The sequence below is a fragment of the Mustelus asterias genome, chromosome 4, assembly GCF_964213995.1.
Source record: "Mustelus asterias chromosome 4, sMusAst1.hap1.1, whole genome shotgun sequence".
Classification (NCBI taxonomy): domain Eukaryota; kingdom Metazoa; phylum Chordata; class Chondrichthyes; order Carcharhiniformes; family Triakidae; genus Mustelus; species Mustelus asterias.
In genome coordinates, this window is record NC_135804.1 from 51,551,745 (window position 1) to 51,578,638 (window position 26,894).

The 26,894-nt window shown below is 43.5% G+C and overlaps 1 protein-coding gene and 1 non-coding gene across 6 annotated transcripts; one reads left to right on the forward strand and one right to left on the reverse strand.

Moving 5' to 3' along the window:
* LOC144492689 (bifunctional arginine demethylase and lysyl-hydroxylase JMJD6-like) lies at positions 1-26,794 on the forward strand. Of its 5 annotated transcripts, none has more exons than XR_013497618.1 (5): positions 1-1,549; positions 3,814-3,949; positions 6,838-6,958; positions 12,944-13,073; positions 22,974-26,794. XR_013497618.1 is itself a non-coding variant. In XM_078211014.1 (4 exons), exons 1-4 carry the CDS (start codon positions 3,374-3,376, stop codon positions 23,057-23,059), a joined length of 396 nt encoding a protein of 131 aa, XP_078067140.1. In that variant the 5' UTR covers positions 10-3,373; the 3' UTR covers positions 23,060-26,794. The 5 variants fall into 5 exon arrangements, 3 of the variants coding, with proteins under 3 accessions (XP_078067140.1, XP_078067139.1, XP_078067138.1); XR_013497617.1 differs by lacking the exon at positions 6,838-6,958 and adding an exon at positions 22,141-22,423 and having other exon boundaries at positions 4-1,549; XM_078211014.1 differs by lacking the exon at positions 6,838-6,958 and having other exon boundaries at positions 10-3,417.
* Positions 552-634, reverse strand: trnal-cag (transfer RNA leucine (anticodon CAG)). Its single transcript has one exon. It is a non-coding gene; the product is annotated as a tRNA-Leu (tRNA).
* Positions 26,795-26,894: the final 100 nt, after the last annotated feature.

Below are 26,894 nucleotides of genomic sequence, written 5' to 3' on the forward strand. Positions count from 1 at the left end.
TGAAAATTATGGTAAGTTTTTTTTTGCATCGACCTGAGCCCCTGTACAGGTGTTTAACAAATGGAAAGATTTTAAAAGTACAATGTAGGAAATTTTTAATTCCCACCCCTGCTAATGAGCATGACTTGTTAGTAATTACATTGCAATGAGAAACTAGAATATTCAAGCAACATTGCTGAAGAGTCACTTTAATTTTTCAAGACACAAGACTTGACAATTGTGAGTTTGTATATTCTGATTTTATTAGTTTGGTTATATTGGAAGGAAAAAAAATAATTTGAGGAATGTATTGAAGGGGCATAGAGAAATTCCCCAGAGAATAGGGAGTGGAAGTAATTGGATATCTCTTTCAAAGAAGTGGCACAGACATGATGGTTTGAATTGCCTCCTTTGTGTGCTTTATGGGTACATCCATAATAAAAATGTGATTGATTTGTGATGTTTGCCGTAAGTTGTGAAATATTTGTAAGTAGATAAATAATATTGGCTATATTTTAGAGCGAGGTGCATAATTATGAACTGCATTCATGGTAAAAGGAAAATCAAAAAGCTGTCAGGAGTGGGATTCGAACCCACGCCTCCAGAGGAGACTGCGACCTGAACGCAGCGCCTTAGACCGCTCGGCCATCCTGACGATGGAGCTGTCCTCGGGCGAAGCAGCTTTTGATGGGGATGGCGGCTCACTGCCTGAGCTACACTGACAGTGGCTGGTTGGGTGTCACAGCGGCTCTCATCACAATTTCCGGGCTGTGAATAGGCGATGGAGGGTTGGATGATGTAAGGGCGGGCTGGAGCCCTGTGCTCCCGCTGCGTGTTTTCCGCTCGCATCCCCCGGCGGCGATTGAACCATTTTGTGTCGTTGAGCGGGGTGAACTCTGGACCCTCGGCCCGGGGGGGCGGTCACTGACATGGCGGCCGCTCGGAAGCTGAGTCGGGACGAGGTGGCCGAGCTGGTGGCCCTGGCCCTGCGCTCCGGACTCAGCGAGCGCGACGTCGCGGGGCTGGCGTCGGTGCAGAAGCTGCTGGGCCCCTGCCGCTCCCCCCGGCGGCGAGGCCTGGGGCCTACCGCCTCCCTCTTCTTGCTCCTCCTCCTGCTGCTGCTGCTGCTCTGTGGCCCGCTCCCCCTGCCCGCCCTCCGCCTCTGGTTCTGGCTCCGCGGCGTCCCGGTCAACAGGCAGATGTGCGTCCTGGGCCTGGCCGACCTGCACAACCCGTTCCGCCGGCCGCTGGACTGCCGGGTCTGCCACAACATCACCGGCGTGGACAGGAGGAGCAACCTGAGTCATGAGGAGTTCCTGCGGGCTTACGCCTACTCCATGCAGCCGGTGGTAGTGGAGGACGGTCAGAGGAACTGGTCGGCCAGGGACGTCTTCAGCTTCGAGTTCTTCACACGGATTTATGACAACGACAGTCGGGCTCTGGACAATAGCGGCAGCGAGTGCCAGTTCTTCCCCTACGACACTGAGTTTCTGAACTTGGGGGATGTTTTCAGTATGGAGGCTGGCCGTGTTGGCATGCACAGCAATGCCAAGCCTTGGTACATTGGATGGTGTGTGTGACAATTCAGCAATTTCAATTTCCTTGCATGGTTTAGGGAGGATTACACACAGACTAAGGAGGGTAGCGGATTACAAGTCAATAATTCAAACTTTTTCTTCTTCCAACGGGGAAAAGAAAAAGTGCCCAAGGGCCACGATAAGCTGGGAAGGGGTATGGGAGAGAAACCATGATTTGTTGGGTTTAACATGTATAGACTTTAGAGGCTGGAGATGGTAGAAATGTAGAGAGAAGTAAATGAACAGGACCTTGTACGGCCCTCCATTTAACAGAAAAGGGGGCAGGTTAAAATCATCAACAACAGTGTTAATTGGAATAAATTGGACAAGGAGTAGGATATTCAGCCCCTCAAGCCTGCATTTAATAAGATCATGGCTGATCTGAGAGTAACCTCAAATCTGTACTCCCATCTACTCCTGATAACCTCACACCTTCTTGGTTATCTCGAATCTATCTACCTCTGCCTTAAAAATATTCAAAGACTCTGTTTCCACAACCTTTTCAGGAGGAGAGTTCCAAAGACTCATGACGCTCTGAATAAAAAATGTTGCCTCATCTCTTTTTAAAATGGTCAATCCCCTTTAAATAGTGACTCCTAGTTCTAGATTCTCCCAGAAGAGGAAACATCCTCTCCACATACACCCTGTCAAGACCCCTCAGGATCTTGTATGTTTCAATCAAGTTGCCTCTTACTCTTCTAAACTCCAGTGGATACAAGCCTAGCCTGCCTAACCTTTCCACATAAGACAACCCACTCATTCCAGGTGTTTGTCTGGTAAACCTTCTCTAAACTGTTTGAAATACATTGACATCGTTCCTTAAAAAAGGTGACTAGTACAATACTCCAAATGTGGTCTGACTAGTACTCAACTGAAGCATAACCTCACTACTTTTGTATTCAATTTCCCTTGCAATAAATTATTACATTCCTGGTTACTTGCCGTACTTACATTTCAGCCTTTTGTGGTTCATGCACAAGGACACCCAGATCCATCTGCACCTCCGAGTTCTGCAATCTCTCAACATTTAGATAATACGCTTTTTTTATTCTTACTGTCAAAATAGACAATTTCACATTATCCCATATTTTACTCCCATGTAGAGGAAACTTTGGCCAGCATTTTACAATAGAGACCATATGATAACTTGTTCTGAAACCAAGAAGGCCAAGTGTATTCATCAAAATATGAATCTCCCATTAGCCATACTGCTGACAGTAGATTAATTGGAACTTTCAAGGTGATGAATGGTTTGAAAATTAGAAACTGCTTCCATAGCTCTCAAAAGGATGAAATGTAGAGACAATAGAACAAGAAAGTTGGAGATTATCTTGGGAATCAGATGAGTGCAAGCACATTTAAATTCCAAAGAAAGGTGGACCCAGAGTGAGAACATTAGAAAATGATAAGTTTGAAGGATAATGGGATGATTACCATAAAAGCATCATTCTGATTGTGGTCCATAAAGTAGTGGAGTCAGTAGTCTGCTGATATTAGTCACAGTGGAGGAGCAGAATCAACGATTCAGCTTCTTTATCAGATTGTTGAGATTAGAGGGGGAAGTTGACCTAAAACACTGCCACCATAAAGAAAATGGAACCTGAGCAATCAAAACTGAAGTGAGATGAAAGGAAGATTCACAGAAGCTACAAGGGACAGCTTTAGAAATGATCTAAGGAGCAGTGATTGCAGGGCGGGAAGATAACAGCTAGTACTTGAAATAAATTATTTAGCAACTAGATAGGAGGACCACAACCTGTAATCTGCCAACCATTCAAGAATTTTTATATTGCGTGAATGACATTGGTTTTGATTTGATGGCAAACCTTGGTTTTGGTATTGTGGACTCATATTCTAGAAGGTGAGTTACTGGGGAATATTCTATATAACAATCTTGTACTAAATGTGGTTGTGAATCATTTTTTGGGCACAGGTAGAAGTGTGTATCCTCCAAATTACTGACAGAAGAGGAAATCGGAACATATACCTATAATTTAACATAAAGTGCTGTTTTGATGCTGTAAGCTGCTACTGATTCTGTTTTATTAGAATTAAACTGCCCAGTCTGAGTGAGCTTTTGGTGACAAATGTGGAGAAATTTGCTGGCTAGGCTTTCCTGCTGATTTGGGTACAGGTGGATGTTACTATGTTTAAGTGGCCTGTAAGAGTGTGTATGAGGTGGGGAGGTGGGGGGGAACAGTGGGAAGGAGGGAACCAATTTGATTTGATAATTTTTAGCTCTGCCTTCATTTCACAGGAGTAACTGCGATTCCAGTGCAGCAAGTATCCTGAGACAACACTACAAGCGACCGTATTTTATCCCAGCCATTTCTGAATCTAGTAAAATGGATTGGATATTCATGGGAGTACCAGGGCACGGAGCCCACATGCATGTAAGAGTGAGAAACTCTTGTCGAATTGCTGCATAATCTCATGTGCTATAACGCAAAATGTCTGCATGAACTGGGCATCTCCCTTTGTAGCTGCATCTTGTGCTTTAGAACTGCAGATTAGAGAAAGTTTTTTTATTTCAAAAATATACTTTATTCATTAAAAAAACCTCTCAAATAAGCCATTGCAAAATGACATATCCGATAATTACAAACAGTGCAAAAAAACCCAGTCATTTTTACAATACTACATGATGCTTAGTTACAAGACATTACATTCATTACATTTCAGTACTTGAAACTATATACATTCATTGGATTTCACTATGTGGTGTTGTTTTTCAGATTAGCACACAGTTACGCAGGCCGAGGGTGTTGTACAGTTACCGGGCCCTCAAACTGCCTCAGTTGAAAGGCTTTACATGGTGGCCTTTCCCCGTTGTGCCTTTGCGGTGGCTGCCCCAAGCTTGAGCGCGTCCCTCAGCACGTAGTCCTGGACCTTGGAATGTGCCAGTCTGCAACACTCGGTCGAGGACATATCTTTCAACTGGAAGATCAGCAAGTTTCGGGTGGACCAAAGTGCGTCCTTCACCGAGTTGATGACCCTCCAGCAGCAGTTGATATTTGTCTCGGTGTGCGTTCCTGGAAACAGCCCGTAGAGCACAGAGTCCTGCGTCACCGAGCTGCTCGAGATGAAACTCGACAAAATATCACTGCATCTCTTTCCAGACCTTCTTTGCAAAGGCACATTCCACAAGGAGGTGTGCGACCGTCTCATCAGCCCCGCAGCCGCTTCGAGGGCAGTGTGCGGTGATGTTGAGACCTCGAGCGTGCATAAAGGATCTGACGGGAAGTGCCCTTCTCACCACCAGCCAAGCCAGGTCTTGGTGCTTGTTTGTGAGTCCTAGTGATGAGGCATTCTACCAGATGACACTGACAGTCCGCTCAGGGAACCATCCGACAGGATCCACCATCTCCTTTTCTCTCAAGGCCCCAAGGACATTACGTGCTAACCACTGCTCGATTGCCATGTGGTCAAAGGTGTGTTTCTGGAAAAGTTTCTCCACGAAGGACAGGTGCTGCGGTATGGTCCAACTACTTGGAGCGTTCCGCGGCAATGTGGCCAGACCCATCCTCCGCAACACTTGGGACAGGTAGAACCTCAAAAAGTAGTGGCACTTGCTGTTAGCGTACCGAGGATCTACACACAGCTTGATGCAGTCGCACACAAAGGTGGCCATCAGGATGAGGGCGGTGTTGGGAACGCTTTTCCCTCCTCTTTCTAGAGATTTGTGCATTGCTTCCCTCCGGACACATAAGAACATAAGAACATAAGAAATAGGAGCAGGAGTAGGCCATCTAGCCCCTCGAGCCTGCCCCGCCATTCAATAAGATCATGGCTGATCTGACGTGGATCAGTACCACTTACCCGCCTGATCCCCATAACCCTTAATTCCCTTACCGATCAGGAATCCATCCATCCGCGCTTTAAACATATTCAGCGAGGTAGCCTCCACCACCTCAGCGGGCAGAGAATTCCAGAGATTCACCACCCTCTGGGAGAAGAAGTTCCTCCTCAACTCTGTCTTAAACCGACCCCCCTTTATTTTGAGGCTGTGTCCTCTAGTTTTAACTTCCTTACTAAGTGGAAAGAATCTCTCCGCCTCCACCCTATCCAGCCCCCGCATTATCTTATAAGTCTCCATAAGATCCCCCCTCATCCTTCTAAACTCCAACGAGTACAAACCCAATCTCCTCAGCCTCTCCTCATAATCCAAACCCCTCATCTCCGGTATCAACCTGGTGAACCTTCTCTGCACTCCCTCCAATGCCAATATATCCTTCCTCATATAAGGGGACCAATACTGCACACAGTATTCCAGCTGCGGCCTCAAAGATGGACACGATCCATCTTTGCTCTCCATATAAATTTGAAGATGGCCTGGGTCACTGCTGCTGCGCAGTATTTGGGGATAGGCCAGACCTGCCACGTACAACAACACGGACAGTACCTCGCATTGGTTGACCAGGTTTTTTCCGGTGATAGAGAGGGAGCGTTGCTCCCACAAGCCCAATTTTTGCCTCACTTTTGCGATGCGCACTTCCCAGTTTTTGGCACATGCCCCTGCCACTCCAAACCATATCTCCAGCACCTTAAGGTAGTCTGCCCTGACGGTGAAGGGGACAAAGGGTCTGTCAGCCCAGTTACAAAGAACATAGCCTCGCTCTTGCCCCGATTGACTTTGGCTCCCGGGGCCCGCTCGAACTGCTCACAGACTTGGAGGAGCCTACGAACAGACGACTGGTCTGAACAGAAGACAGCCACGTCATCCATGTACAGGGAGGCTTTGACCTGCGTGTCTCCGCTGCCTGGGATTGTAACCCCTTTGATGCCTGGGTCCCTTCTGAGGGCCTCAGCAAAGGGTTCAATGCAACACACAAAAAGGATGGAGGAGAGAGGGCATCCCTGCCTGACTCCAGACCTGATCTGAAACCTATCTGATTCCCACCCATTGATTGAAACTTCGCTACTGATGTCTGTGTAGAGCAGTTGGATCCAATTGCGGATTCCTTCCCCAAAGCCCATTTTGGAGAGCACATCCATCATGTAGTTTTGCGATATTCTGTCAAATGCTTTCTCCTGGTCTAGGCTGATGAGACATGTATCCACCTGCCTGTCCTGCACGTAGGCGATCGTATCCCTGAGTAGCGCGAGGCTATCAGAGATCTTCCTGCCGGGTTCAGCACAGGTTTGATCAGGATGGATCACTGACCCCAGAACAGACTTGACCTGGCTGGCGATGACCTTGGCTAGAATTTTATAGTCCACGTTCAATAGTGAAATGGGTCGCCAATTTCTAATTTCTTCCCTTTCCCCCTTCTGCTTGTAGATGAGGGTAATGATGCCTTTCCTCATGGATTCGGACATGCTGCCTTCCAGAAGCATAATCTCGTATACTTCCAGCAGGTCTGGGCCCGTCAACTCCCACAACGCCGAGTAAAACTCAGCTGGTAAGCCGTCGCTTCTGGGAGTTTTACCCTTCTGAAAGGACGTGACAGCCTTTGTCAGCTCATCCAGAGATAACGGTCTGCCAGGCTCTCCTGCTCGCCGTCATCTAAGACCTGCGTGATAGACGACAGGAAAGACTGGGAGGCCGTGCTGTCTGTTGACTTCAGGTCATACAGTCCGGCATAGAAGGATTTGCAGATCCTCAGAATGTCAGACTGCAATGACCTTACAGAGCCATCTTCTTCCTTCAGGCTGCTGATCAGAGGTTTCTCTGTGCACCTTTTGGAAGAAGAAACGTGAGCACATTTCACCCTGCTCCACGGAGCGGACCGTGGATTGGAAGATGACCTTGGAGGCCTCCGAGGCAAAGAGCAAGGCTTGCTGACTCTTCACCTCCCGGAGATCCTGCTTGACGTCAACCCCCATCGACTGCAGTTGGAGTAGATTCTGCATGCTTTTCTGGAGTCGGGACATTTCCCCTCCCGTCTCTCCCTGGCCTTCTGAACCCCTTTGCGGATGAAGAACCTCTTGATGTTATCCTTGATGGTTTCCCACCAGAGCAATGGAGACTCAAAGAAGGGTTTCACAGTTCTCCAACTGTGGTAAACCCTTTTGAGTTTCTCGAGGTTCTCTGGGGTCAACAGTTCTACATTTAGCTTCCAGGACCCCCTGCCCACTTTCTGGTTTTCCTCTAGCTGACAGTCGGCCAGCAGGAGGCAGTGGTCAGAAAAGAACACCGGCTTGACGTCGGTGGACCTGACCGTGAGCGCGCGGGATACAAACATGAAGTCAATCCTGGAGCGGACAGTCTGGCCGCGACCACGTGTTTCTACGCTGCGCTCCGTCTGCTGGGTTGCTGAAGATGTCGTGCAGCTTGGCATCTTTGACTGTTTCCAGCAGGAGTCTGGACATAGTGTCCAGTTTGTTTTCAGCCCTGCTGGATCGGCCGGCCGTGTCTATAATGCAGTTAAAATCCCCACCCAGAATGATTGGCCTGGAGGTGGTGACGATTAGAAAAAGTTTAGGAACATTTTTGTTGTGAAACCTGAATAGGGACTGTTTGCACTGGGCCAGCATTCCCCAGTCATGTGGAAAGTAAACCCATTCTAATGCATCTTGTCATACACCAATTCAGCCTGAAAATTCGGAATCTGTCTTCATGCCAAAACGTACTGTACTTCTCAGTAATTTATTGTTGGTGATGAACTAAGGTACCTGACAGTTTGGAGTTTTATAATTCAAGAATTCTGGTAAAATGCTGCAGGATATGCTCCATGAATAACATAGAAGGAAAGCATCTCGTTTCTCTTTACAAATTTGTTGCAATTTAAATGCTATTTTCACAAGCATTTTCCTTTGCCGTGCATATTGCACGCCTACAGGATAGGAATCTAATGGATTATATGGCAGTTGTCTGCCATTATTACTGGCATAGTATGAGGATTGACATGTGTGGAAAGGTCAGTACTGTCTCAAGTGCACACAAATGCTTGGCTGACTTATTAGCTCTCCTGCTGTTAAATCCACTCCAGGACTTCATCCCATAACTCTCAGAGGCAAGAGTTGAGCAAAACTGACTTGGGCAGTGGAGGAGAAGTTTTGGAGAAAATGGCCAGTAGCTTTAGAGGGGATGAGAAGACTCGGGGTAACATGCCACAGCGACAGCCACAGGATGTTATCTGTAACTTTTGAATGGGTTCATTTTCTATCAGACGGAAACCTGATTGGACAAAAATAAGGAGTTGCAGAAAAAATGGGCACAGATTCGGGAGGTGATAACACTCAAGAATATAGTAAAGGAAAGCTATGTTGGAAGATCGAGCAGGAGTTTATAAGGACAATGGGACCAAAAGCAGATTTGTTTTCAGTGTGAAAATGGAACTTCGTGTCCATAAGGACTTTGGTATCATGGACAGATGCATTTGCAGCAAGTAGATTGGTGGAGGAACTTTTTCCCTCCCGTTAGTCCTCTCACCACTAACATACACAGGCCCAGCCTTTTTTAAAATTCATTCATTGGACATGGATGTCGCTGGCTGGCCAGGACCTATTGCCCATCCCTAGTTATCTTTGAGAAGGTGGTGGTGAACTGCCGCCTTGAAATGCTGCGGTCCATGTGCTTTGAGTTGACCCACAATGTCGTTAGGAAGGGAATTCCAGGATTTTGACCCAGCGACTGAAGGAAACGTGACATATTTCCAGATCAAGATGGTGAGTGGCTTGGAGGGGAACATGCAGATGGTGGTGTTCCCAAATATCTGCTGCCCTTGTCCTTCTAGATGGAAATGGTCATGGGTTTTCAAGGTGTTGTCTAAGGATCTTTGGTGAATTTCTGCAGTGCATCTTGTAGATAGTACACGCTGCTGCTAATGAGTGTTGGTGGTGGAGGGAGTGGATATTTGTGGATGTGGTACCAATCAAGTGGGCTCTTTTGTCCTGGATGGTGTCAAGCTTCTTGAGTGTTATTGCAGCTGCACCCATCCAGGAAAGTGGGGAGTATTCCATCATCACACTCCTGACTTGTGCCTTGTAGATGGTGGATAGGCTCTGGGGAGTCAGAAAGTGAGTTACTTGTCGCAGTATTCCTAGCCTCTGACTGCTCTTGTAGCCTCTGGTAATGTGGTGAGTCCAGTTGACATTCAGGTCAATGGTAACCCCAAGGATGTTGACAGTGGGGGATTCGGTGAAGGTAAACACCATTGAATGTCAAGGGGCAGTGGTTAGAGTGTTTCTTATTGGTGATGGTCATTGCCTGGCATTTGTGTGGCGTGAATGATTACTTGCCACTTGTCAGCCCAAACCTGGATATTGTATAGATCTTGTTCCATTTGAACACGGACTGCTTCAGTATCTGAGGAGCTATGAATAATGCTGAACATTGTGCAATCATCAGTGAACATCCCCACTTCCCCAGGCAAGTATGTCTTCAGTACTTGGCCATCTCAGATAGGAGTGATGCTACCTAGTCACTATTGGTGATGGACATGAAGCTCTCCTTTCCAGAGTGCCTCCTGTGTCCTTGCTACCCTCAATGCTTCTTCCAAGTGGTGCTAAATGTGAATAGTACTGATCCATCAGCTGAGGGGAAAGTTGTAGATGGTAATTAGCAGAAGCTTAATGTACACATAAAATAAGAAAAATACTGCGGATGCTAATATCTGAAATAAGAACAGAGGATGCTGGAAAAACCCTCAGCAGGTGCAGCAGCTTCTGTAGAGGGCAGAGTTGGCATTTCAAGCCCACTTGGCTCTTAACCGGTTTGCATACCCAAGTTTGATCCGAGTCTGCAAAAGGTGAAGTAAGTGGGCAAAAAATTGGCACATGAAGTATAATGTAGGAATGTGTTGTCCACTTTAGCAGGAAGATTAGAAGAGCAAATATTATTTAAATGGTGAGACTGCAGAATGCTGCAATCCAGAGGATCCTGGGTTTCCTTGTGTTGAATCACAAAAGGAAAGCATGCAGGTACAGAAAGTAACTAGCAAGGCAAATGAAATGTTGGCTTTTATTGCAGGGGGCTGGAGTATAAAAGTAGGAAAGCCTTGCTACAACTGTACAGGGAATTGGTGATACTGCATCTAGAGTACTGTGTTGGTCACCTTAAGGAGGGGTTTGTCTTGAGGAAATGTTGAGCTTATGCTCATTGGAGATACAGATGAGACGTGATCTTACTGTAACATATAAGACTCTGAGGCAGCTTGACAAGGTAGACTCTGAGAGGCTTTTTCCTCTCATGGGAGAATCTAGAACTAATGTGTACAGTTGACGTGTCCTCCTCTGCACAATACTTTGTTCTATGTCCTAACCAATATCTTGCACAAATTCAGCATCACTTCCCTATTTTTATATTAGGTGCCTATTTACAATAGTGGTTACTGTTGCAATAAAGGGTTGTTAATTTGGTGACAGTAATTTCATTTATGATCTGTACATGTGTGTAGTTTTTAATAATAATAAACTTCATTAGCTGACCAATTTGGTTGTGCAAATAATACAACTTGGTTCCCAGAGTCTAACCATCTCAAAAGCATGCTCCAATCCTAGAGAACAACACAAGTCCTGGAGCAACCTGTTCTTGCCTTCCAGACCCTCCGCTGCAGCTTGGCCCTGGACATTGAGCATACTTTGCTTTTAAGGGGAAATGGGTTTTATTCCTGTACTATTATACAGCCTGGTTTCATCAACCCAAGCCTGCCGCTCCACAATAACCTTAGCAATCCACCTGCTGCTTGTTTCCCATTGCGCCAACCTGTATGGTTAGACCACCGTGGCAAGGAACAACAGCAGAGGCCCAGTGGCAGCACAAATGGACCAAAACACCTCCCATTAAAAACTACTCCCTCATCACAGGTCCCCCAACCCACCCACCTGGCTTCAACCAGCCAAGCTAACATTGGGCTCACCTCAACTGTTTCCACAATGACAGCTTTCGTGCAGCAAATTAACACGAGTGGGGCCTTGCAGGGAACCCAGGCTGCAGCGGTGGTGCACCCCATTCAATGACTCATCATTGAAGACTGTCCTCTGACAAAATTCACCGAAGAGCTCAGAGCTCCATTTAGCCGCTGCGAAAGCTATTGCCCGGATTGGTGATTACTGTGCACACTAAAAAATATATATATAATCTGGGCATGTGCTTACATAATATGTAGGCACTGTTGTCGGATAAAATTAGCTGTCCAGTTGCTTTCGGACTCTGTCCCCTTTGAGTGACCAGAGTTTCAACAACAGCCTCTATTTTCGTCCTATAGCAAGGGATCTGGTACACCAGCAGGTGGCACACCAGAGAGCCCTGAATCAAACATTATACAGTTATACTTTAAATTCGGTTACAAGTAATTAGCATATACCAATCAAAGGTTTGCATTTGCTCAGAAATTATCTATATTCACTCACAACTAATAGTTAGGTTGACATAAGATACAACACACAGGTATAGTTGTCCAATGACAACTTGTGCATGTCTACCTAATTATAATATCATCAAGCAAGTCTTTTTCTTTATTTATCTATCACCTTCCAGACGCGAGTATGATAGCTATAGGTCTAACCACTGATATATCTACCTCCCATGTTCATTGTCCCTTATTTTAACAGATACTGACAAGCTGCAGCTGCACATAATTCAGTGGAGGCCATGTGTGTATGTTGTGTGACCTGAGGTTTCCCTTGCCACTGGGAGTTTTATGGTCCTTGACTGGGTCTGCTTAGAATCAATGCCTATGGTTTCTGAGAGTCTCTGTGTTACTGAGTTTAACAGCTAATGTGATTTTTAAACTGGTATGATTATTAATCCTTTCAGTACAAATACACGAGTTACGTATTTAGCTGAAATTTTAGGTGTTTACCTGGCTTCTAATCCTTTACACATTTTGTTTATAATACAGTAAGTGCTTAGGCCAAATGTTTATCCTGTTCGCAAGGTTGGATGTTTTAATTTGCTGCTCTTGCATTTCCAGGCAGTCTGTCGTATGTAGAGGCAAGATTCAGATTTTCCTATTTCTTTTGCTCGATCGTTAAAAAGACTTTAGAAAAAGAATGCTGGGATTGATATTTTAAAATCAGTTTAAAACATGCTAATAGTGTCCTTGTATGAAGCCTGATTACTTATATCGCTGGTTTTGAGATTTAAGACTGTCATTATTCCAGGATAAAGGGTTTGGCCTCCAGCAAGGTTAAGTGGAAAGAGACAAAGGGAGTCAAAGCGGCACTTGAGTCAGTTTGGATCTTCACACTCAACTTGCACTACAACTTTCTGAAGCTGTTTTAGATTTCCATAATTGCAAACATGTGGATTACAAATGCATCACACGAGTTTATTTTCCTTTGCGTGCCTAATAATACTGATGTAGGTTTAGCCCCAAGCCTATGATCTTGACCTATCTGATCTGTTACCATGTACAGATCACGGCCTTTATGCTGTAACCATGTGCATTCCTTACTTTTGATGTTAAAATGATTTAGTAACTTATCTTTTTCCCCTTTAGATTGATGATGTAGATAATCCCTCATGGCAGGCTCAAATCCGTGGCATCAAACACTGGAAGCTGGAACCTCCAGCAGAATGCTATTATGAATGTTCTTCTCTGGAAGCCATTGTGTACCCTGGGCAGATCAGTAAGTACTATGGCATTATACACACTTTCGCAACTCTCCCAAATATTTATAACATTAGAAAGAAGTGATGACTCCTGAATTTCACATTTACAACTAAAACTTGGAGTCTTACTCATTGGAACCAAAATTATACATGGAGTCCAGGGTTCCCGCAGGCCTGTACTTGTATCTGATTGCATTAAACAATTCAGGCTTGTCACCAAACACCCTGTGCTGTCTGGAAACGGAACATTACAATTTATTATTATGCAATCAGTTGCAGTCAGGGATTAATTTGCACGCTGACTTTTCGATTGGTTATGTCCCAAACCTCATTTTGACAGTGGTTGAACTGGTATTGAAAACCAGCCCAGTGAGCTATTGAATTGCAATACTGGATAATTCACTTTGTGCAGTCTGTCAGTGGGTGTTAGCTGGTCCCTGAATGCAGCATTATATCTGAATTGCACATTTATTGTTGGTTTGGAGATCAAATGACCACAATAGACAGGAGGTCTGATTGTGTATGCACAGAGTTGTTCCAGATAGATTCTAAGCATTGAAGCCATTTTATACCATTGTCTTCTGAAAAAGTATGGTATTTTGAACTAAATTTTACAGGTGGATTCCCAGCTAAACAGGTCATGTTCACCTTGTACAGAGTGTTTGTGGAAAGAGGAAATGAAGTATTTGCCTGACCTTACAACCAGAACAAATTTCATTTTAGATTTTGCTTATTTAAAATGTCCCTCAGCTGTTATAGGATGTAGAAATGCCACATTAAATCAAATCAGAAGAGCTCCGGTAATTGCACCACCCAAATTAGATCCTTTGCTAAATTAACTGATCTCAACCTTGTGAATGGACACAGAGGAGAGCAGAAATAAAAGCTGCCGTGATTCCCATTGTAGTGATCCCATAGTGAATGATGGTTTAGATGCTTGGAGTTTGAAAGTATGGATAACCTGGGGAGAGCTTTTCTCCAGAATGTGTACTTAGAAGGAGGTAGGGGGTTGTGAGTAGCAAGGAAGACAAGGAAATAGTGGGAAATGTCTTTGTGTTTGATTCCCCTGCTTAAAAAAATATATATATATTGGAACAGCAGACGAATAGGAAAGTTTTCTGCTCTGATGCTCTATGCGGTAAAATAGCCTGTTACCTCTAACTGGCTAGTCGCACCCCATAGCAATTGTTGAAGGACTGTGGGCACTGTTGCAAAAAAAACCCCATTGTGAGATGCTGCTTTAGTAGAGGGAGGGGTAAAATTGAGAAACGAGTAACAAATATATTTAAATAATTTATAGCCACCTAGTTGGACCCTTTGTGGGTGGCATGGTGGCACAGTGGTTAGCACTGCTACCTCACAGCACCAGGGATCAAGGATCGATTCCGGCCTTGGGTGACTCCCCGTGTCCACATGGATTTCCCCTGAGTGCTCTGGTTTCCATCCACAGCCCAAAGATGTGCAGATTATGGGGATTGGCCATGGTAAAAAATTGCCCCTTGAGTGTCCAAAGATATATAGGTTAGGTGGATTAACCATGATAAATGCGCAGGGTTACAAGGAAAGGGCAACGGGGTGGACCTGAGTAAGGTGCTCTTTTGGCGAGCCGTTGCAGACTCAATGGATCAAATGGCCTCCATCTGCACTGTAGAGATTCTATGGTTCTTTAAATGGTTAAATGAAGAGAGAACCTCATTAGCACAAGCTGAGAGACTAAAGAAGAATGAGAGTTGAGGGAAAATCTCAGCAGGACTGACAGCATCTGTACAGAGGGAACAAAGCTAACATTTCGAGTGTGGATGATCCTTCGTCAGAGCTGGGTTTTTTTATCAGCTGTCACAAAGGGTCAGCCAGTCTTGATGTTGGCTCTGTTCTCTCTTTACAGATGCTGAAATTTTCCAGCATTCTCTGCTTTTTGTTTCAGATTTCAACACCTGCAGTAATTTGCTTTTAGATGAGAGTTGAGGGATTCAGCTTGTTGATTGTAGCGGAGCATCAGCTAAGAGTTTGTTAATGCCTGATTTGTCGGAATGGTATGTTTTTTTATTATTAAATGGCTGTTTTTCCGCTTGTTAAAGATCATGCAGTTTTAAAAGCCACCTGTGACCTGCTGTACTGTTCCAGAATACCACATTACTAACCAGCCGCTAACCCATGTCCTTCCATGTGTATCATGCAAAGCAAAGGCACCAATTGCATGACAGATGGCTGAAGCACTCAGTCCCAGGACACCACTATTATTTATAGAAGACACGTGAAAAATGCAACACAATTTAAACTGAAGCTTAACTGTTTCTTTATTTATAATATCACACATACAGCCACACCTTGGCACATAAATCATGGAACTTTCATACCATTTACAAAATAAACAGTGATGCACTGCTGCTATAAACAGAGACGCATTAGAAAAAGAATTGCATTTATTCAAGAACTTGTCTCGTGTACTAGTTCCAATGAGGCTGAACAATATGAATTGTTTATAAAATAATCCAACAGAGAAATGTCAAGAACTGCATTGAATCCCAAGTAAATTGTTTATAAATTATGGTACTCAAAGAAGAGAAATCATTGCAGCAATTAGTAATTTGTAAATTTTTTAGAGACTGTGAATGGTACTGTACTGTTCCTGCAAGAGAATTATTTCAGCAACTTGGCGAGCAGTATTCTCCCTCTTTTACTGCACTATTGTACATTTAATCTTTTTATTTAGGGACATAGAAAAAAAGGCCGAAAAAACCCAGCTAACCCATATACTAGGTCCATCCAATATGATTCAACCTACAGAAAATTAACCCACCCTTGGAGACGCACAATCTCCTGGGAGAGAGAAAAAGCCAGTTGAAAGCTTTGTACCAATATTGGGGAGAACAATTACTGGGAAACTCCTCTCCAATCGAAAATGCAATCAAGTAAGCTCCAGGAGACACTGGTGACTGATATTGTCCACCATCTTGTTTAAATCCTTTTTAAAGGCTTACAGTGAGTCCACACTCGTCACATGTGTAGGCAGCCAATTCCAAAGGTCAGTTGTTCACTGGGTGGTATTGCTTCCTGGCACTTAGCCTAATTTTAAGCTTTCTTAATTTATACTGAAATTAATCCTACAGCCCAGAAAGTGGCTATTCAGCCTGTCATATCTGTATTGACTCTTTTTGAAAAAGCTGTCCAATGATGTGAAGGTTAGGAGGATTAACCATGGTAAATTTGGACAGAATCTAATCCCCTCATTGTTTATAGAACTTCAATCATATTTCCTCAAAGTCTACAATTTTCTTCTTAACAAAACGCCAGTGAGCTAAGCCTGCCCTGATAACTAAGTTTCTTTAAATCGAAATCAATCAAGTAGCTAACCTCTGAATCCGTTTTAGAGCCTTGATATCTCTGCATCATTGCAGGAAATAAAACTGGACACCATCTTTGAGGTGGCCGAACCAAGGCCATATACAAAGTGAGGGATTCTACTTCTTTTATATTTAATTTCTCCTTCAAACAGTCTCCTGATAATGGTCATGAACCTGCAATGATTCATGAACTATAACTTCTTCCCCCACTTGGCAGCCTTGAGTATACAACCCTGTATTGTTATGTCTGCCTGGCATTGCCCCTACCCAAATGCCCTGCCTGGCATTGCCCCTGCCCAAATGCCCTGCCTGGCATTGCCCCTGCCCAAATGCCTTATTGTTCTATAGGCATTCTATTCATACGTTAGGAACAAAAGAGTTGTCAGGGAGAAAATCGGACCTCTCGGGGACAAAGGAGGGGAATTATGCTTAGGACCCAAGGGAATAGGGGAGATCCTAAATGAATACTTTGCATCGTTATTCACGAAGGAGAGGGGCGTGTTAACCGGGAGTGTCTCGGAGGGAGGTGTTGACCCGTTAGAGAAAATCTCCATTACAAGAGAGGAAGTGTTAGCTTTTTTAGGGAACATTAAAACTGACAAAGCCCCGGGGCCTGATGGCATCTATCCTCGACTGCTCAGGGAGACGAGAGATGAAATTGCTGGGCCTCTGATGGAAATCTTTGTCGCTTCTTTGGACACGGGTGAGGTCCCTGAGGATTGGAGGATAGCGAATGTGGTCCCGTTGTTTAAGAAGGGTAGCAGGGATAACCCAGGAAATTATAGGCCGGTGAGCTTGACGTCCGTGGTAGGGAAGTTGTTGGAGAGGATTCTTAGAGACAGGATGTATGTGCATTTAGAACGGAACAATCTCATTAGTGACAGACAGCATGGTTTTGTAAGAGGGAGGTCGTGCCTTACAAATTTGGTGGAGTTTTTCAAGGAAGTGACAAAAACGGTTGATGAAGGAAGGGCCGTGGATGTCGTCTATATGGATTTCAGTAAGGCATTTGACAAAGTCCCACATGGCAGGTTGGTTAAGAAGGTTAAGGCTCATGGGATACAAGAAGAAGTGGCTAGATGGGTGAGAACTGGCTTGGCCATAGGAGACAGAGGGTAGTGGTCGAAGGGTCTTTTTCCGGCTGGAGGTCTGTGACCAGTGGTGTTCCGCAGGGCTCTGTACTGGGCCTTCTGCTATTTGTGATATATATAAATGATTTGGAAGAAGGTGTAACTGGTGTAATCAGCAAGTTTGCGGATGACACGAAGATGGCTGGACTTGCGGATAGCGAAGAGCATTGTCGGGCAATACAGCAGGATATAGATAGGCTGGAAAATTGGGCGGAGAGGTGGCAGATGGAGTTTAATCCGGATAAATGCGAAGTGATGCATTTTGGAAGAAATAATGTAGGGAGGAGTTATACAATAAATGGCAGAGTAATCAGAGTATAGAAACACAGAGGGACCTAGGTGTGCAAGTCCACAAATCCTTGAAGGTGGCAACACAGGTGGAGAAGGTGGTGAAGAAGGCATATGGTATGCTTGCCTTTATAGGACGGGGTATAGAGTATAAAAGCTGGAGTCTGATGATGCAGCTGTATAGAACGCTGGTTAGGCCACATTTGGAGTACTGCGTCCAGTTCTGGTCGCCGCACTACCAGAAGAACGTGGAGGCATTAGAGAGAGTGCAGAGAAGGTTTACCAGGATGTTGCCTGGTATGGAGGGTCTTAGCTATGAGGAGAGATTGGGTAAACTGGGGTTGTTCTCCCTGGAAAGACGGAGAATGAGGGGAGATCTAATAGAGGTGTACAAGATTATGAAGGGGATAGATAGGGTGAACAGTGGGAAGCTTTTTCCCAGGTCGGAGGTGACGATCACAAGGGGTCACGGGCTCAAGGTGAGAGGGGCGAAGTATAACTCAGATATCAGAGGGATGTTTTTTACACAGAGGGTGGTGGGGGCCTGGAATGCGCTGCCAAGTAGGGTGGTGGAGGCAGGCACGCTGACATCGTTTAAGACTTACCTGGATAGTCACATGAGCAGCCTGGGAATGGAGGGATACAAACGATTGGTCTAGTTGGACCAAGGAGCGGCACAGGCTTGGAGGGCCGAAGGGCCTGTTTCCTGTGCTGTACTGTTCTTTGTTCTTTGTTCACATTGAAAGACATTGCCAGGCGCACTCAATTTCAATTCCCCCATTGTGTGTAGATCTGCTGGCAGACAGGATCCCAATTCCCACACATCCTGGTGTAATCCACAAACCTGCAGACTGTTCCCTGATGCCTTTATCCAGATCATTAATGTGTGTCTTTGTTTGAAAGCTTTTAGTTTTTGCTATATCACTTCCAATTTCAAATTATTGTACATGAATAAAAAAATTGAAGATTTGCATGTTAAAAGCAGATACTTAATTCTCAGTTACTTGCCTATACTTTCAGAGAGCTTCCTGAGCAACCAAACTAAAGTTCATTAATAGGGTGGGAGATATGGTTTTGTGTTACCCCTTGCACTGTATCATTGCAGATGTGCAGGTTGCAAGTTTATTGATCCACAAGTGATGCCACTGGGGCAGGAGAAAAAGTTTAAGGAGACATATCTCCAATCTCTCCTCTCTCCAACTGTTCTGGCTTTACTAATGCCGTGTGCTCTTCAGTTATCTTCTGCAACCAGTCAGGTTCTGTCAGAACCAGTGTTTCTGTCCTTCCTCATATATTGAACTTTGTGATGAGAATTATACATACAAATGTTTGCTTAAATTAGGAGCGAGCCAAAAATGTGACTGACTTCACAGTCATTGTATTTATTGGGACAATGTTGGTACTTGGTTGACTCCAGCCTCAATTTAATTTGGCCACCGCCTTGGGGAAGATTGCAGCGAAAAAGAAGAATGTAATCTTAAATGGAATACCCTTTTTGGTTTGCTATGGAGGGAATTATTGGCATTTAGTAAATCCGCTGTGTTTTGTTTACCCCAAGAGATAAAGTATAAAGTAAACTTGCTTGGTTGCCTGGAAACAGAGTCAAATTCTACACAAATTATACTAAATAAAACTTCATGTCTCCAACGTGGAATCAGGCAGAATACTCAAAACAAAATCCAGCCAAAAAAGCATACTGCAATATTATCCAAAAACATAGTCAAATTCCACATGTATGCTGACCTAGCTCTGCCTCATCACCACCCTCAACCCCTCGATCCCTGATTTGTCACACTGCTTCTCTCACATCTAGCTTTGCATGAGCAGAAACTTAATTAAATATTTGAAAGACAAATCATTGTCCTCAATCCTGGCCACAAATTCCATACCCTGAACACCATTTCAACCTCCCTTCCTAACCACTGTCCAAGGCTGAGCTAAAGGATTTGCAGCCTTGGCGATCTGTTTGATACTGAGCTGAACTTCTAATCCAGTGTCCTCTTCATTCCCAAGACTGCCAGTACCACCTTTGATATTGCCAGTTTCCATCCATGCCTCAGCACATCTGATATTGAAACTCTCAACCATGACTTTGTTTCCTCTGGACTCAACTATTCCAATGCTCTGCTGGCCAGTCTCCTGCTTTCCACCATTCATACACTTAGGCACAAACAAAATGCTGCTGCCTATATTCTAACTTGCATCAAGCTTCATTCATTCTCACCCATGTTTGCTTGATCTCCATTAGTTCCAATCTGCATATGAATCGATTTTAAAATTCTTATCCGTGTGTTGATATCCTTCCATGGCTTTGTCCCCTTCCATCTCCTGCAACTCTTCGAGATTTCTGCACTCCTCCAATTCTTTTCCACATCCTCAATTTTCATTACTCCACAGTTGGCAGCCATGCCTTCAATTGCCTCCACCCTAAACTCTGGAATTACCTCCCTAAGCCTGTCTACCTCCCCTGTCTTTAAGTTGCTCTTTACAAATTCCCACTCTGACCAAGCTTCTAGCCACCTGCCCTAAATTCTCTATGCATCTCTGTAATAAATCTTGTCTAGCAACACTACTGCGAAGGATCTCTGGACATTTTACTATGTTAAAGGTGCAATAAAATGCACATTTTGGTTATTAGAGGTGCTGTCCTTCATGATGAGACATTAAACTGAGACCTCATCTGCCAGCACAAGTCGACTGAAAAGATCCCATGACAATATTCAGAGTAGAGCAGGAGAGTTTTCATGGTGCCCAGGCTAATAGTTATCCCTAAACCAGTAAATTCATAATGCTATATTTCCTACACTACAACAACAAATACCCTTCAAAAGTACCTCATTGGCTGTATAGCTCGTCCCATGTCCTGAAGTTGTTGAAATCTCATGTGTAACTGCAAGTTCTTCTTTTTTCTCACATACAGGAATTTAGTGTTGATGAGTTTTGTTAATCATCTTTCTTTTTAAATCCTGTGTATACTCGGATGTTTACTCAGCATTATACGACATGTTCTCTTTGTCAACTGAAACTTAATATAACAACTTGCTATTGCTGGGAAGCTTGTACCAAACAGCACATTTAGCAAACTGCTTGTGCACCAGAAATGCAGACTTCCTTTTCTAAAAATGATTTGCATTAGAATCACAGAATTGTACAGTGCAGAAGGAGGCCATTCAGCACATTGAGCCTACACCAACAACAATCCCACCCATGCTCTATCCCCATAACCCCACACATTTACCCTGCTAATCCCCCTGACACTAAGGGCAATTCAGCATGCCCAAACAACCTAACCCACACATCTTTGGACTGTGGGAGGAAACGGCAACACTCAGACAAAACCCACACAGACACGGGAAGAACGTGCAAACTCCACACAGACAGTCATCCAAGGCCGGAATTGAAACCAGGTCCCTGGCGCTGTGATGCAACAGTACTAACCACTGTGCCACCCTTATAACTGAGAAATACAGCTTTGAAGAAGTTTTGACTCAAAAGGTGTGAAGAAAAGTCACAAAGAGCAGATAATGCAACTGGGCCTCGGCTAGAAGTCTCTACTGAACAAACATTTGGTGTTACTCAATTATGGGTGTAAGGCCACTTCACAGTGAATTCCTATTTATGGTGATCACATATCAAAAAGAAAAACCCAAAGAAAGCTGTGACTTCTAGCTTATTTAATGATGCCTCTGTTCACTAAAGTTGTTCCCAGTAGCAGTTGCATCTAAAGGACTCCCTCACTCTCCCAATACACACTATTAGATTCACACCATGATGTAATTTATCAGATTTGCCATTAGGAAAATCACTAATTAGGGGCTCAGTAGCTGCACAGTGTTTATGTTATTCTAATTAATGGACTTCTGAAGTCCCATGTTAAGAGTAAAACACTGAACTGTGGCTATTGCAGCAAACTGAATTTGTGCAACAGTTCATTTCTCTAACTTGTTGAAGTTAGCATGAATGAAGTGGTTGAAGTTATTCAGTACATCCACCTTAAAATCACTTGGCTGAAAATATGTGGGTGTAATGTAACTCGCTAATTATTTTAGCTCTTTATTCCTGTTAACTCAAGCGAATATACAATAGTTGGAGGGAACACTTGATTTGAAATATGGGTTTTTTTATCATGTAAATATTAGGTATTCACTGATGTACTTTTACTAATGTGTTGTAATAGAGTGAAGGGTAATATAGAGGAACAGAGGACCAGGCATAGAGCTGTTAGTTTCCGTTCTCGATCTTTAACTCGAAAGCGTTTAGAACAAAGCATTAAAATAAATTAACCTTCAATTATGTTTTTTGTTTAATTTATTCCTTCACAGGATGTGTGCATTGCTGGCTAGGTCAGCATTTATTGCCCATCCCTCATTGTCCTTGAGAAGATGACGAGTGGCCTTCTTGAACCGCTGCAGTCCATATGGTGTAGGTACAACCACAGTGCTGTTCAAGAGTTCCTGGATGTTGACCAGCGACATTGAAGGAATGGTGATATAGTTCCAAGTGTGGATGGTGTGTGGTTTGCAGGTGGTGGTGATCCTATACATCTACTGCCCTTGCTAGGTGGTAGAGGTCACGGGTTTGGAAGGTGCTATCGAAGGAGCCTCGGTGAGTTGCTCAAGTGCATCTTGTAGATGGTACGTACTATTGCCATTGTGGAAGGAGTGAATGTTTAATTTGGTGGATGGGTTTCAAGCGAAGAGTTCTCCATCACATTCCTGACTTGCACTTTGTACATAATTGACCAGTTTTGAGGAGTCAGCAGGTGAGTTACTTGGTTCGGTCCTTAAAAAGGAACCTTTTGCACAAGAATCAAGATGTTATTATCCGAATGAGTGCAGGCGTTTACATATCTCAGTTTATATTTAATGTCGGGAGGATCAGGCAGAAAGACTGTACATTGCACTCTATTGATCTTTTTCCAGAGCGTCAAGTATTTATCTGTGTTGCAGGTGATAAGTTACTACTTAAAGTACAGCTCCTGTGTACATGTATATACATATAATAGTCTGCAGACCTTGCATGCTGTACAACATCCCTGACCAATTTACTGTGCTGTTGCTCTAACCCTTAGACCCTGTTAAATAAGTAAACAAGTGGTACAGGTTGAAATAGTTTGGCTATTGCTGCTGTAATTTTGCTTTCCTCTTCCTTTCAGTTGTGCTGGACACAAATAAATGGTTTCACGAAACACACATTTTGGGAGAAGAGCTCAGTATTACTATTGGCTCAGAATATGACTGAATTCTGACAGGTCTTCACCTCAGGAAACAAAATGCTTAACACCATATTGTTATGGCATCAGAGGAAGAATGGAGAAAGGCTGCAAAGATTGGTTACTGACTCCATTCAGGTTTGGGTGTAATCCCAGCTGTGTGCATGAGAGACAATTGTACACGACCTCAAATGATGGTCAACCGAAGGGACTGTTATGATAGTATGTCTCTCTTAACTGGCAGTCTTTTAAAGCTTCATTGAAGAATGTTAATTGTTTGGTATTTCTGAACATTGAAATCAGACCTGTAGAGGGTAAATGGGGCTCATTGATACCCTATTTCTGTCACTATTTGTTTTTTTAAAAAAAATAACTTTTTCAGCAGGTATAATGCACTTTTCCTTTGGATAACTGTCTTTCAGAAAATAAGACTGAGTGGTGAAGGAGGCGTGTATGGGGGTTCCCCCAGGCATCTGTTAATATTTCCATTGAGTCCTCCACACACACAATTGAAGTTTACAATCATAAAATGCTGAAAACCAAATTCAACCTGGTTTCAAAAATCATGCTTTATTTCTGCCCCTGCCAATATTTTTAAATCTCAGGCCGAAACACTGGAATAAAGTTCAGGCTGTAGCTATCTCTCCGGTTTTCCTGCGAGGTACTTCCACTCGCATTGGTTTCTGTTCAGCGGGTTTGTATTTTCTTTACTCATTGGTTGACCATTGGGTCTTTTTTAAAGTATACAGACCTCTGTGATCCCATCACTTGTGACTTAGTGGACGTGCAGCACTTCACCTATCTGCTCTGCTCGCCTTTTATCTTGCTGATCAACAGTGACCATGAAGGACCGTCAGTTTTAAAGAGGGAATCGCACTTAGAAGGCGAACCGAACTTTCAGATATTGTATTGAATTACCTGGAGACAGCGCCTTTGCCCTGGTTGTATTGGTAATAATCTTCCACATGAATAGTAGACCCACTACTCATTGCCTACACTATTCCCATGGCCCAGCTACTAACTGATCTTGTCACTTCAGTTTAAGCAAAGTGCTTGTTAAATATTCCACAATATTATCGGCTTCCAATGAGATGAGTTTGCAGCTACTAGCTTTTTGTTCCAATTTTTGAAAACTTTTTTCAAAATGACAGCTCTGAATAAATTCAACTTTTGATTCAGTTTACACTATTGCATCTTTCATGATGAGTGGTAGCTGTGATTAACATGGCTATTTTCATCAATATCTTTTGCAGCCAGCATTAATTTTTCCAGACATTTCTAGCTCGATGTTAGAAATATTTATAGTTAAAAAGAAAAGATAGTAGCAGGAAGGCTTTCACTATTAAATGCAATTGAAGAATAAAAACTAAAATGCAAAATACATACACCATCTATCCAATTTGCACAGACAAAAGGTAAGGCACTCTGCAGTGTGACTTGATGGATCAGCTGTACACTTTGACACAGAGCTATTCAGACTAGGAAGGGCTGAGGTTTGAGCAATGATCTATGTAGAGTTGATAAATCATGAGAATGACTGGTGTATGTCCAGGCTTTGGGAGAGATGGGTGGTGTTTGTGGGGAGGGAATGAAAAAGTTGGATCCTGCTCCTGATTGCTACCCAGTGATCCCTGCTCTTTTAGAGTGAACCTTTGGCTTACTGGTTGAGATGGAAGATGCAAACTTTGAAACCCACTCCATTCCTTGTGAGTTGCGGGTTCAATTCCAGCATCGGGTGACTGACTGTGCACATTTTTCCCATGTCTGCATGAGTTTCCTCTGGGGTGCTCCAGTTTCCTCCCATACTCCAAAGATGTGAGGGTTAGGTTGATTGGCCATGCCAAATTGACCCATAGTGTCAGGGGGATTAGTAGGGGTAAATACGTGGGGTTACAGGGATAGGGTCTGGGTTGGATTGTAGTCAGGGCAAGCTCGATGGGCCTAATGGCCTCCTCCCATACTGTAGGGATTCTATGATTAGATGTCCACCAGTACTTTCCGATGGATTTATGTGTGTTTCTATCTTATGCTTCTGCTATCTCCTCCCTAGTTTTCTTGAGTTTGCATGGGTGCACACCATCCAGACCTGGTTCATCTTCTCCCGCAGCCATCCCATCATCACATCCAGTTGCTGTCGCTGCCCAGGAAACCATTACATATTGAGTTCCTGCAGTCTCTCCTTTTACCTCTTTGTCACCATGCTCCTTTAAGTGTTGCAGTTAGCAGGAGGTCATGTTAGAGCCATTTCCATGCTGCTTACTATCGATAGAGCTCTGAAAGCTATCTGAATTCAAGCCGAACTGTCCAGAATTGTCCAATTTCCATTCACTATGGGATTGTCATATGGCTCTTTTGTCTAACCACCTTTGCGTCTTGTGTCCTGTGGACAGCTCTTGTCAAAACTTCTCAAGTTACTTGATGTAACCCATCAGTGTGATGTATATATGGAAATAAAGCATTTATGTGGTAATGAGTTATTATATTTTTTATTAATTTTGCTTGTAATTTTAATTTTGCCTGTTGGTCGTTCAATTTCTCGCTTTCTATCTCAACTCTATTATTTTCAAGTTCATCCTCTAATGAAGAATCTATTTTATAACTAATGTTTTAACTTGTCTAAAGATGGTGGAGGATGGGTGGGGGAAGAGAATAAATTACCTAAGGGAGTTTAATGGCACCATTACAATGGAGGAAAGCACAATGGTGCGTCAGCAAAAAATCCTTACAGCATCGCTTTAGGTTAGACATATTCCAAAACCGTTTGCACACACGAATGTGAACCTGTAAATCAGCTCTGGCTGAATTTTCCCATCCAGCACAATACCTCACAACTAAACTTGGCACTCCCAGCTTTGGATTGTAAGAAAATGTCAATACTCCATATCAGTGATGTTTGGGTGTATATCATAAATATGTGTGAATAGGTTATCATCTGTAGTTTGTCTGATCTTATCTGAACTTTGAGTATTGCTAAAATAAAAGACATTTTATCAAAGCTTTTTGTCTTGCACTCGTCAAGACAATTGCAAGGACACCTATGTCAGAGGAAACAACAATTTTATACTGTATGAGAAGAGGGTGCTGATTGGTCGGCAAGTGGGCTGTGATTGTAGAGGCATTACCATGGAGAATGCAGCAGTTGATTGTGACTGACAGTTAACTACGTTGTTTGAAATTTAAACCAGGTAGATTGACTGTGGTCAAGGCATTGCCCAAACAGTTGTTTCCCTTGCATTGATATCCTTGTGATTGTCCAGTGTAAGATGAAAAGCTTTGACAAAATGTTTTTTTTCGCAATGCTCGAGTTCTGTACTCCAAGCGACTACTTATCTGAACTCCTGTATTTGAGCTCCTAATTTCCATCCATACCAGTTATTCCATAGTTCACTCTAAAAAGGCTGGGCTTTTATCAGCTGTTTTGTTTAAGGTGTCCCTTTCAAAGCAGTGAATGCTCAGTCCTTTTGAAGTGCAAAGTTGGGTGTATTACATGTAGCATCTGATAACCTCAGTTACACATTTGTCTTCAAATTCCTTGGCTTCACTTGTTTATAGTGAGGGCACTTCTGTAACTGAAGTGTTGGCAATATGTACTTGCTTAATGTGTAGTTTTAAGATCTTCAGTTCCTGTTTGAAAGGTGTGTGGTTACCTTGGCCTTGTATTATTTACAGTCCTGTGGACATCCCTTGTTAAAATTTCTCAAGTTACTTGATGTAACCCATCTGTGTGGTGTATATATGGAAATAAAGCATTTATGTGATAATGAGTTATTGTATTCTTTACTAATTTTGCTTGTAATTATGTTTAAAGCTGTCAGATTGTGCAGTGTCAGTCTGCTTCCGGGGACTACTTTTGACAAGGTTAAA